At 42.1% G+C, this 12,312-nt stretch overlaps 1 protein-coding gene across 3 annotated transcripts in view; it reads left to right on the forward strand.

The window, feature by feature from the left end:
* The window catches only part of adam23b (ADAM metallopeptidase domain 23b), a 29,170-nt gene extending 19,815 nt beyond the window's left edge, over positions 1 to 9,355 (forward strand). Inside the window, exons 18-26 of one of the 3 annotated variants that reach the window (XM_086220609.1) lie at positions 196 to 276; positions 366 to 416; positions 510 to 573; positions 667 to 772; positions 1,374 to 1,493; positions 1,595 to 1,763; positions 2,887 to 2,998; positions 3,324 to 3,414; positions 7,468 to 9,355. In XM_086220609.1, the coding sequence (XP_086076735.1) occupies positions 196 to 276; positions 366 to 416; positions 510 to 573; positions 667 to 772; positions 1,374 to 1,493; positions 1,595 to 1,763; positions 2,887 to 2,998; positions 3,324 to 3,414; positions 7,468 to 7,513 (840 nt within the window). In that variant the 3' untranslated portion in view covers positions 7,514 to 9,355. Of the gene's footprint in view, positions 1 to 195; positions 277 to 365; positions 417 to 509; positions 574 to 666; positions 773 to 1,373; positions 1,494 to 1,594; positions 1,764 to 2,886; positions 2,999 to 3,323; positions 3,415 to 4,768; positions 4,860 to 7,467 lie in introns of all 3 variants that reach the window. The other 2 variants (XM_086220608.1, XM_086220610.1) reach the window with 2 other exon arrangements.
* The last annotated feature ends 2,957 nt before the right edge of the window (positions 9,356 to 12,312 follow it).

Consider the following 12,312-nt stretch of genomic DNA (forward strand, 5'->3'; position numbering starts at 1 on the left):
AGCAGTTTGATATTTAAGTCAGTTTTCATGTGTTGTGTGTGTGTGTTTGTGTGTTTTTGTTTGTCTGCAGTGTTAGCACACTTCAACAACCTCAGCTGAAAATATTGAGAACCCCTGGTCTATTCTCAAACCGGATGAGTACTTCCAGAAAATAAAAATGATTTTTCATTTAGACTTTTCAATCTTTTCTTCCAGTTCTATCCACGAGGTTACAGTTGCCGTTATGCTGTGAATGACTGCGATATCTCGGAGACCTGCTCCGGAGACTCTGGACAGGTTCTCATATTATATACGTTTATTTTACTTTCACAATTTTCATCTTTTATTCTTTGTCTCATCGTAACAAGAGGTCTTATGTGTCACAGTGCCCTCCTAACCTTCATAAACAAGATGGTTACCTCTGTCAGGTGAACCAGGTGAGTATGACATCAGCGAGGTTTTTAACAAGACGATGCAAAGAAGAATGCCTTGGTTGTATTTTTTTTTGAATTTACTCTCTCTGTCTGAAGGGCCGCTGCTATAATGGAGAGTGCAAGACCAGAGAAAACCAGTGCAAATACATCTGGGGGCCAAGTAAGATGAATAAACCTCCTCCTGTCAGGTTCACGTCAACGCTGACTGGAGGAGTGTATGAACCCCCCCCCCCCCCTCCCCTCTTCTCCACAGAGGCCGGAGGCTCCGAGAAGTTCTGCTACGAGAAACTAAACACAGAAGGCACAGAGAAGGGCAACTGTGGAAAAGATGGAGAAAAATGGATCCAGTGTAGCAAGCAGTGAGTTTCCATTGTGTTTTCTATACGTGTAGCGGAGTTCCCCTGTCTCCACTGTGTGTGAATTAGACACACACAATTTAAAACCATCCATCCATCCATCCATTTTCTTCCACTTGTTCCTATTAAGGGTCATGGGGGGGCTGGAGCTTATCCCAGCAGCCTTCAGGTGGGAGGCAGGGTTCACCCTGGACAGGTCCCCAGTCCACCACAGGGCCAACACATAGAGACAGACAACCATTCACACTCACAGTCACACCTACAGTCAATTTAGAGTATCAATCAGCCTCGTCCTCTCTTGATGTCTTTGGACTGTGGGAGGAAGCTGGAGTACCAGAGAGAACCCACACAGGAACAGGGAGAACATGGAGACTCCACACAGAAAGATCCTGTGCCGGAGCTGGGGCTCGAAGCAGGAACCTTCTAGCTGTGAGGCTGGACAGTGCTGACCACTGCACCACTGTCCAGCCTCAATTTAAAACCTTAAATCGTAAATAACATTTAGTCATTTAGCTACTGATAACAAAGTGTGCTGGTGCGCAGGTCTCAGTCGGAGATTTAAGTGTTGATAGATGTCTCTACAGGTTTTTCTCTGTTTTTCCAGTGATGTCTTCTGCGGTTACCTTCTGTGTGCCAACATCGGCCGCAATCCACGTATTGGAATTATGAAAGGAGAAATCACCCCCACCTCTTTTAACCACCAAGGCAGGCTAATAGACTGCAGGTAAACACACGTTGTCCAGGATATGACACCTTCACTGACAGAGTAACTACCTGTCCTTTCCTCTCTCCTCATCTCTCTTCTGATTTTCTACAACCTCACAGCGGTGGCCATGTTCTTTTGGATGATGAGACTGATTTAGGCTACGTGGATGAGGGGACTCCTTGCGGGCCGTCAATGATGTGCCTTGACCGCAAGTGTCTGTCCATCCAGTCTCTCAACATGAGCGCCTGCCCGAGTGGACCTAACGGACAGGTGTGCTCTGCCCATGGGGTGAGTGAGCGAGCGCTGGCTGTTCAGTCGGGATCTTAAACTTAAGCCCTCAAACACAACTCACTGTGGACGTTAACTGTAATTTGGACAAACCTTGTGTTAAGTGTAATTATCAGCAGGAACGGGAACTCGTAATGGATGGTCTCATTTTCAAAACGCAAAAAAAAATGACAGCTAAGTTGTGAAATGGATGTTGTGAAATTTCTATCCACAAGAGTGAAATTTTAAGTTTATGGCTGAGGTCAAACACATTCAGACAGCAATGCTTTTTAGTGAATGCTTATTTTGTTACTTCTAAATTTCCCTGCTGTATCCAATCAGAGTGGGTTACATCTCAGTCCAGCTTCCAGAGCTGATGGCAGTCACTGTAGAACACTAAATATCCCATCATAAAAGTGTTGCCTGTGCTACCAAGCCAAGAGTTGAACGGTTGGATTGTTTTTGTCTCAATAAAACTTTTTTTTTTTATCAGGAATGCAAGAATAAGAACAGATGCTGATTTGATACCGTTATCTCCTCCTCTGCTGTTCTGTCCTTCCCTTTTTCTGTCTCTGTGTACTTGGATACTGATGGTGAGATGTAAAAGGGGTGTAATATTACTGCTTTGAAGAGTCTGTGTAAAAAGGAGCAGGTGCTGGATACGTGACTGCTCAGACCCGTGGCTGCAGGAATCGGGGGGGTCAGGGGTTTGATTTTGAATTTTGAGAAGAGTTTAGGTCTCATGCCGGGCATTCATACCATGTTGGGTTGCTATTGAAACTGTGGAACTCTGGTTTTCAATCACACACTCTTGTTCCATTCAAACAGAATGAATTCGACCTGTAGAGCAGCTTTTATAGAAAACAGCTCTGAATTCAGCTTGACACAGCTGACCTGGCAGATGTAGAAAAATCTTGATCGAATTAAAATTCCTTTTACCTGATCTGTGTGTTATGATCATCTTTGCACTGTACTGAGTAGATATATCTAATTTCTGCAAAAAAAACTTGGTGATCAATGACCTTATAAGTGCCTCATATAAAGATGGTGGCTGAGTGGTGCCAAATGTCCCTGAAAATAACCCCAACGTGTCAGCGCTCTTCTATTTGGCTCCCCCTCATCAGTCTTTGTCTTGTCTGTGCAGGTGTGCAACAATGAAGCCACGTGCACATGTGACGCCACCTGGGCGGGGACAGACTGTAGTATGCCTGACCCACCTAAAGAGCCTGAGACCACTCAGGAAGAAGGACCCAAGGGTTGGTTTCCCCCTCCATCTACCTCTGGCATCCAATGATATGTGCACTCGTTTATTTGATCCAAGAAGCATTTTAATACACGTATTATGTTATTGTGTCGCACTTCCACAGGTGTACCCCAATACACCTGTGGAAGTGCACTATTAGAAGTGTTTAGTTAGATCTTATTCAGAACATGAAGCTGTATTTTTGGGGAGGGGGTGGTGGTTACGGGGGTGGAAGGCACCTGAGGGAGAATGGTGTCACTTGATCCATGACTCTGAAGCGGAAGCCTGCTGTTTGTTCTTGACACGGTGGTAATAATGCTCCTTTTCCCTCTGCACAGTGAGCGTGGCCACTAACAGGCTGATAGGGGCAGTAGCAGGGACCATTCTGGCCCTGGGGGTGATTTTTGGAGGCACTGGGTGGGGAATAGAGTAAGCATTTTTAACCCTTTCACAGCTCTTCCTCTCATAGTGGTGCCTCAGTGTGCGGGCGGTCTCGTGAGCCGGCCTGAGCCCGTGTGTGCGTCCCGGTGGCTTTGTGTTTTCTTGTCTGGTGTTGATAACCATATAATTGTCATGTGATTGGATGTTTTCAGTGTTGTGTGATTGATTGATGGATCCCTCCTTCCTCCTCCTCCTACTCCTCCTCCTCCTCTCCTGCTACTTCCTGTTGTTCCCCATTACAAGCCCTTTTCTTCATCCTCTTCTTCTGATCCCTTTCCTTTCTCTTATTCTTAGTCGTCATGTGGTTGCTCCTGTGATCCTCTCCTTTCTGGGGCATGTGGGGCATTTAAACTGTACAGAGAACTGTCCAGTTAGTGACCTGGCTTGCCAGTCAGTGTACCCCTAAAAGTATTTTCTTCCACTCATACTGCAGGCCACATATACATATCTCGCCTGACAAAGGGTAATTAAGCATTTATAGTGATGTGAAGGGTCTAGTTTTCTGCACAATATTAAAGTGATACTTAGCCTAAAAAGTGTATTTTACCCTTCAGGTTCTCACAAACTGGTTAGACTTCTTTTTGAATCCAGAATGCAGAAAGAGCCGAACGCGTATATTAAGCTCGAAACTGACGACTGACGGCTAACAGACAACAACAGCAACAAAACTGTCTAAAACTTTAGCTGTCCCATAGCATGTAATGCACATCTTTCTCAGTAATCCACAACCATTTTGAATTGAGCTAAAAGCCCATTGTAATTCTTCCAGTTTAACCTTGCCGTGAACAAACGTGACTTGCTAGCTAGTAACTTACTCATGTTCGAACAAGAATCAAACAGAACCAGCATTAGAAAACCAATGCTGGTACAGTTTGTTTAGCTCTAATTAAAGTGTTTTTTTTAGGTCACAGAGTGTATGTCTTGAAAATTTGTAAATGGACATTTTTGGACACTTCTGCTGTTCTTAGCTGCCAGTTGCTATTAGCTTCCAGCTAAACATATGTGGCTGGCTCCTTCTGCATTCTGAAGCAGGTGCAGCTGTGAAAAAACAGCTGTGTGAGTTCAGAACACCTATTTGTGAGTAAAAGGCAAATAACATTTTTTGGGGGAAGTATGGCTTTAACACGCAGACATCTGACGATCACTGCCTCAGCTGACACCAGATAATAACTACAAAGGGGCTGAAAAGCATGCAAAAAAAAAAAAAAAAACCTGCTCAGATTCTACTGTAATAAAATACTTGTTTTCTGTTCCATGTGAAACCCACCTGTATAGAGACATGTATTGATACAGTAAGTGAGTGTAGAAACTCATGTCTTTTTCCCCCCATAACCCTTTACAGGTCCTAGTGCCACCAATCTAATAATAGGCTCCATCGCCGGAGCCATCCTTGTGGCTGCCATAGTGCTGGGGGGGACTGGATGGGGTTTTAAGTAAGCAACACGCCGCATGCCTCTCCTGCTGTAACTCTAGCATCCCTGCTGCTTCTAGACATCAGGGTTTGAGCTCCTGCTACAGAAGAAGAACCCCCAACCTTGACAACACACATTTTTTTTGACTGAGTAATCTCTCTGTTAAGAGTTAGGCCACGTGACACATATCTGGAATACTTCTAGGCGTACTGAGCTCCGTGCGAGGGTGGATCTGTAGCAGAACCTCAAACTGATTGGACGGGCAGAGCTCAATGCTTGACATGCATGTTCAGTGAAGGACACAAAACAGAGGGGAAAGACCACAATGAAGAAGCTTGTGTACGTTTGGTTTGGTTTTTTTTGTCAAAGCTAATATTTTACTTAATCTCTGAAAGCCAAAGATAGGCCGTCTTTTGTAGCCTGGAAATGTACTTTATTGTAATTTAATAAATTTCAATTTACCTCGAAGTAGCCTGCTGTCTTGAGCAACAGGGGTGTTACTCATGTTAATCTAAATAGGACTAAGGAGCTAATGAGAAATATAACCCTCCAGCCACCGAAGCATGCCAGAGAGCAAAGCATCATGGTTGTCACTAAAAAAAAGAAAAAGAGAGAAAGAAATACAGAACTAGAAGAGCGCTCCGTAAGGAACATACCTCCGCCAAGGCCAATGAAAAAGAATGAAATTTGCAGCCCAGATTTGGGGTTCTTCCTTCAGTGCTCCCATTACACGTCCCCAAACTTTGTGGTAATCTGCGTGGTGATGTTTGAAGAACTGAAGAACAGCCGAGGGTCGATAGAAAACAATTCACCGTTTTGCTGTATTATAGCAATCTTCCTCACAGTCCAACGGGTTCTTCCTTGTCCCTTTCTTTTAGTTTGATATCTTTTATTGACGCTCAAACAGAATAGGATTTAGATTTAGAAATGTGTTTGAGAGCAAAACTATCAACACTGCAGTTAAAAAAATTCCAAGTAAAATACACGTGATTACAAATATTTAAGAGTAATTCATAACCAGTGCCCAAATGTGGTTTTTGATTCCGAATTTTTTTTCCCCGTTAATCTGAGGGTTTTACTTGCTGTTGCTCTGGATATGACATATGTGAATCATCTTTATTGGCTATGTGAGTCTGGCTAGCCATCAAACAGAACCTTTGGTTAGATTGTTAGATTTGCAAGATTTGTATTTGTGTTAGGATGTTATTAATTGCCGCTATATTTTACTTGTGGTTTTAATAGTTTTGCTCCCAAATTTTGGATTGTAAACCTATTCTGATTGTTTGCACTGTCAAGATATGAAAGTACAGAACTACAACACAGCTCCACTAGCGTCCGTGAAAACCCTCCCGATAATCTTTTGCGTGGTCGTGCTAACAAACAAACCATCAGGCGCGGGAAATACAACCTCCTTGGCGGAGGTAATAAGAAACATTTCTGCATGTTCACTTTTTGTTTTTGAGGAGGTCAGTTCATTGCACAAAGGCTGAGCCAAACCAGTGATGTGGTCGAGGGGTTGCCATGCTCTCATCACTTCCATGATTTTTCTTTTAATCCGTTACTGTTTGAGGGTGAGACTTTAAGTGGTGAGAGCGACAGAGAGACAGAGGCCAGGACCTTTTTGTTGGCAGCAGCCTTTGTGCCATGGCTGGCCACACCCACCTGGATGGCCAGGCTCTACCCTAGAGCAGAGCAGGACTCTCGGACCCGCCCCCACCCCCACCCCCTCCACCAGCTGCCATTGCTGCCTGCTTCACAGACCTGGTACAGACACAGCGCATTGCACTGCATGAACCACGCACAGCAGTAGAGCCACCTTCAACTGGCCTACTGGTGCATGACAGAGTGATAGAAGCCCCACAGCAAGCCACAGTACGGGGAGGTTATGCATCACTCCTGGTGTCGTAGTCGTTGTTGTCCCACTGTTGTGGTAGTTGCCGCTGCTGCTACTGTGGTCCTTGGTGTTGATGTGTTGGTCTCTTCTTTCCCTCCTCTGTAGAATATATTGTACGTTAGCTTTGTTTTCCTGCCAGATGATTATGTTTTGAGTGGAACTAATGTCTTTCCCATCAAAACTGGTAATGAGACATGTCTCCTACAATTCTTCATCTTGTAAACTGATGTTGCACGTACAAGTCAGGAGGCAACGGGGAACATTTACATTCACAGACATTCAGCTTTATCAGGTAGTTTTGTCGGTTGCAAATTTTCATTGTTGTCACTTAGAATCAAAATATTCTGAGGTGCAATTCAAAATTATCCCAGCATTTGACTTCAGCATGGTCATGTAGTAGTAGTAGTAGTAGTAGTGGTAGTAGTAGTCGTAGTACATTCTGTACATGGAAATGAATTGGGATATCAAAGTTTGTGAATATAAATACACCTGTCTGCCTCTCAGCAGTCCAGGCTGCGCTGCAACATGGACCAGCTTCTCCTCACTTCAGTGTCTTCAACATTTTGAACTGGAAGTTCTTTCAAAATATTTATTTCAATTCTTGAATTGAAAATTTGTTTAACCAATGAGTCCATTATTGTGAACTGAAGTACGGTTGCCTGTCTAAGTTGCACTAGTCGTGCCGCACACCTGACAATAGCACAAGCTAACACCTGTTTCTTGTCTCCTTGTAAGAAATGTGAAGAAACGGCGATACGACCCCAACGCCACCGCCATTTAACCCGAGGAGAGATGGCAATCACAGACGGACTCCTTCAAGGCTTCCTTAGTTGGCTACTTGACAGCTGGACTGCACTTATTGCTGCTGATTTTTGGCATTAGATTTACTTGAAAAAGACATAGTGGACGTTTTAACAAATTCCATCGTAGTTACATTAGAAAATGCAGCCTTCTCAAGTTCACTCCACACACATAACAACCCCACCACCACACCCGCACACTGATTTCTAGAATGACAGAGCTCCTCTACCATCCGTTAGTGCCAGTGCACAGGCGTTCAGGCGGAATCCACACCACTCTAACACCTGGCATGATTATCTGCACAAAGCGTGCTACAAGCTTGCTGGGCCTCTGGCATGAAGAGCCCTCTCTGCAGGGCTCTGCATGGCTACGATAGCTATTAATATACCGCAAAACAAACAAACAAAAACATCCAAAGAGAAAAGACAGCAATGCCTGACTGGAACCCCAGTTAAATCTCCATACATGACTATGGAGCTTAAAAAAATGCTGCATGTGCGGACCCATGATGGCAGTGCAGACTACGTCGGGGATGTGACAACACACACACACACACACACACACACACGTACGTATATATAAATGAAGATTTCAGGTTTATTTAACAGCATATTTTACAAGGACCTTATTTGCTTTTGGTTTTTATCTTCGCATGTTGTATCGTGCACAATGGTATTGAAAAAAAAACAAACTGCAGTTATGATTTGGGGCCAAACCTGCACACGAGACAGCGAGGAGCAGCAGTGGCGTCCAGGAGGAGCATGTCAGTTCTAAAGGGATTCAGACGCAAGATCACAAGACTCCTTCGCAGTATTTTCAACAGTGACTCCAAAGCCAAAGAACCGATCACCCTGAACATATGGATGTTGTTGCACACAGAGCACTTTCCCCTCTGTCTGCAGCCAGTGGTGCCTCTCCTACTGCTGAGGGCATGAAGTCCGTCCACGCAGGCGCTTACCTGTCCAGCCAGCTCTCACTTAACAATCCTCATCAACACCCACTATATCTGGCTTTTGCTCTCATAAACTCTTAGTAGAAATCAAGTTCAGCTCTTCTGGTAACGCTGCATGCAATCACTATAATGGGCTTATAATTCTATATGGGAGTCCCCAAAATCAGCAAGAAAAATATGCTACAAAAGATAGGTGCATGTCAACAACAAAACATTTAACTTTTATTTACTATGCAAAGAGAGATATTGCACAAAGGTATGGGTAACAATGTTATCAGTGTAGTCATGGAATTACAAAAACTTCTGCTAATCAGCTCAACTTTTGTATTCGGCCCCTCCCTCACCTCATTTCATTTCGCTTCGACCTATGAACACGTTTGGAAAAAAACAAACAAACAAAAAAAAGGAAGAACTTGGATTCATATTTACAATGACAAACGAGAGAGCACCCTTTTACATTTGTGGAACTGAAAATCATTTTCTGTGCGTTTTTCATCTCGTCTGATATTTTTAATCACACACGCACACGCACACACACATCAAATATACGGTGCCTGTACATATTGAGGCCTGAACAGTTTCCTCGTGCAGGGTTATTATTTCCAGTCCAGCTGATAGTTGGTGTGTTCCAGGTGCTGCCATAGCACTGGCATCCTTGTAATCCTCCATGTTACTCATCGTCTGGTGTCTTCTCTCACTGCATCATGTACAGTTGGACCGATGAATAAACGACTGACAAATTTTACCTCAGCGTTGTCACGTCTCTTTCTACCGAATGCTCACTGCAATCGATCAAATTTGTGGACAAATGAAAAATTGAAAATTTTGCTGGGTTGTTTGTTTATTTACATTTAATAAATTCCGTTTTGTTCGTAATACCTTTCGTGTCATGTGACCTAAGAATTCCAAAGTACCAAATATGAGTACTAAATATGACAATAAATATGTACTATGTTTGAAATGTTTGACACCCAACAAATTTTATTTCTTGTATTTCAGAAGGATATATTGATTTTTTTTTTTTCCCCAATGGCTTCTATGTCAGGTGATCCGGAGACTCTCAATCAGTACCAGCTATTATGACAACATTTGAACTATCTTGTCCTTTTATTTCTTACAGCTGTGAATATGTGAATATTCCAGTAAAAATTTTAACTTTTTTGCTTCAAACAGCATGGCGGCACTGTGGTGCAGTGGTCAGCACTGTGGCCTCACACCAAGAAGGTTCCGGATTTGAGTCCCAGCTCCAGCACAGGATCTTTTTGTGTGGAGTCTCCATGTTCTCCCTGTTCCTGTGTGGGTTCTCTCTGGTACTCCAGCTTCCTCCCACAGTCCAAAGACATCAAGAGGGGATGAGGCTGATTGATACTCTAAATTGACCGTAGGTGTGACTGTGAGTGTGAATGGTTGTCTGTCTCTATGTGTTGGTCCTGTGATGGATTGGTGATCTGTCCAGGGTGAACCCAGCCCCCCCAGTGACCCCTAACAGGATAAGAGGAAGTAAATGGATGGATGGATGCTTCAAATAGCCTCCTGCCATGTTATTCCAAATCAATACCATCTATTAGCAGTAGCCTGGACTCATATATTTCATATAAATATTCTAATGCAAAAGTGATTGTTATAAACTTTTCGGTCATTTCTCTTATGTGGGATTGATTTAGAGTCCCAAGTGGGCGCTTGAGGGTTCTACATAGTATCTTAGCGGTTCAAACCCGGAACCTTCTTGCTGTCAGGTGACAGTGTTCACCGCAGCACCACCGTGCCTCCCTCAGTCCAGCACGTTCCAACCATCAATAGGTCTTCTTGATAACCAGACAGCTTGAACAAAAAACTCAGAAACTGGAAAGGATATGGCGCTCCTCCAAACTGAAGGAGTCACATCTAATCTGGCAAGACAGCCTTAAAACATATAGGAAAGCCCTTCAGAGAACTAGAGCAGTACCAACTGAGGAACACAAGAACAACCTCAGGTTTCCCTTCAGTACTTTAGCCAGACTGACAGAGAGCCACAGCTCTATTGAATATTTTAAATATTAATGAAAGAAGTCTTTATTTCTAACATCTACATTGTACACTAAGATTCTACTTCTGCATTTAACTCATCCAGGTCTTTTGCAGGCATCTTGGTAAGGTTTAATTAACCTAAGACACATGAGGGACTACAGGAACGCAGAGAAAACCCACGCAGACACAGGGAGGACATGCAAGAACCCTTAGATCTTGGTAAATCAAGAGAGATGTTGATCAGATGAACTGTTTTTGAGACATTTGAGGGAGACAGAAAAAAAGAGTTTTTGCAAATAAGACAGTAATGCGGCTCTGCACCTACAATTACTGTTGTTTCCGTGGTTGAAAATTTGTATCAAAACTTTTCTTGACACACAAAAAAACTAGAGAATTGTGGCCGAAGGAGAAATGCTAGAAATACAGAGTGTGTGGCAGCCACACAACACACAAGCGCTGAGTCTTCATCCAGAGTGTTTAATCATGACATGCGATCTCTTAAAAATCCCTTCAAGACATCAAGAGACCAAGAGTTTGTTTTGAACAGTTCGACTCAGATAAATTGTCATTAATAGATTCTATGTATGTTTCTTAAATTGTGATTTGAAGATCAGCACATAATCACAGGCACAGTTTTAATAACGATCTCAACATGTAGGCCTTGAGTCTTCAGACCTGGTGACCGAGTGGAGCAACAAAAACATCCTGTCTCAGAAATGTTCTTTCTACGTGTTCACTAAACAAAGATTATTTCTCCTTCCAACTGGAAGCACCTTCACATTACATTTGGAGTTTCAGTTTGAGAATGAAAATGGTATTCATGTAAAAGTCATAATTTCGGCCTTGCAGCGGAAATTGTCAGAAAATCTGCTCTTTTTTCATCATCAAAGGAAAGAATGACTAAGTAAGTACATTTAGTGTTGGCGTCTCACTGTGAAAATAATTACATCTGAGATCAGGGATGCATGTGACATTTCAGTAAAAGCATAGAAATATAATTTGCACTTGCTAACATCCCTGTGCTGGTTTTTACAGACAGCTGAAGTTCCTCGGCTCAGAAGAACGTGACTTCAGATTTATTTTGAGCTAAAAACCTGTGTCATAGGAATACATCAGCCACTGTTTACTGATATGCATTCAAATGATGGTCACAAAAATGTTATATGTAGTCACATTTTCAAAGAAGTACGTTGTTAACTATTGATTTAAATAAAAAATGCCAAATATGTTCTCCCAGCTGCATCTATAAGAGAGGACTTGCTGGTTATATATTGTATATATATATATATATATATTTATATAATGAATCTTAGCATCTTTGTATTTTACTCACAAGTCCGTTTGGGCTGGAGGACATTGCGGCTGACATGTTTCACACTGTTCAAGATACATTCAACAAAACAAAGAATTATCAAATGAAAAACAAAACAAAACAAAACAGGCATTTAAAATAAGGAACAAATTGGCAATATATTTATTGTTAGTTATCAAATGCACTGCTCATATGGTTAGAATTGGAACATCAAAAACAGGTAGAAAATAAAATATTGTTACTCTGCAATTCAAGAAAGGTCCTTTTCAGATATTACTGGTAAATATAATAATAATAATAATAATAATAATAATAATAATAATAATAATAATAATAATAATAAATTAGCAGGTCCTATGACATACATCATTTACAGGTATTGATCAGTGGCTATTTGAAACGTCTAAAAACATCCTGACATAATGATATGTATATTACATTGCTCATTTTATGGCATTTACTGCACACATACATTATTATCATTATTATTATTATTATTATTATTATT

The sequence above is a fragment of the Aulostomus chinensis genome, chromosome 12, assembly GCF_037954235.1.
Source record: "Aulostomus chinensis isolate RoL2024-O1b breed Wild chromosome 12, RoL_Achi_v1.0, whole genome shotgun sequence".
Lineage (NCBI taxonomy): Eukaryota > Metazoa > Chordata > Actinopteri > Syngnathiformes > Aulostomidae > Aulostomus > Aulostomus chinensis.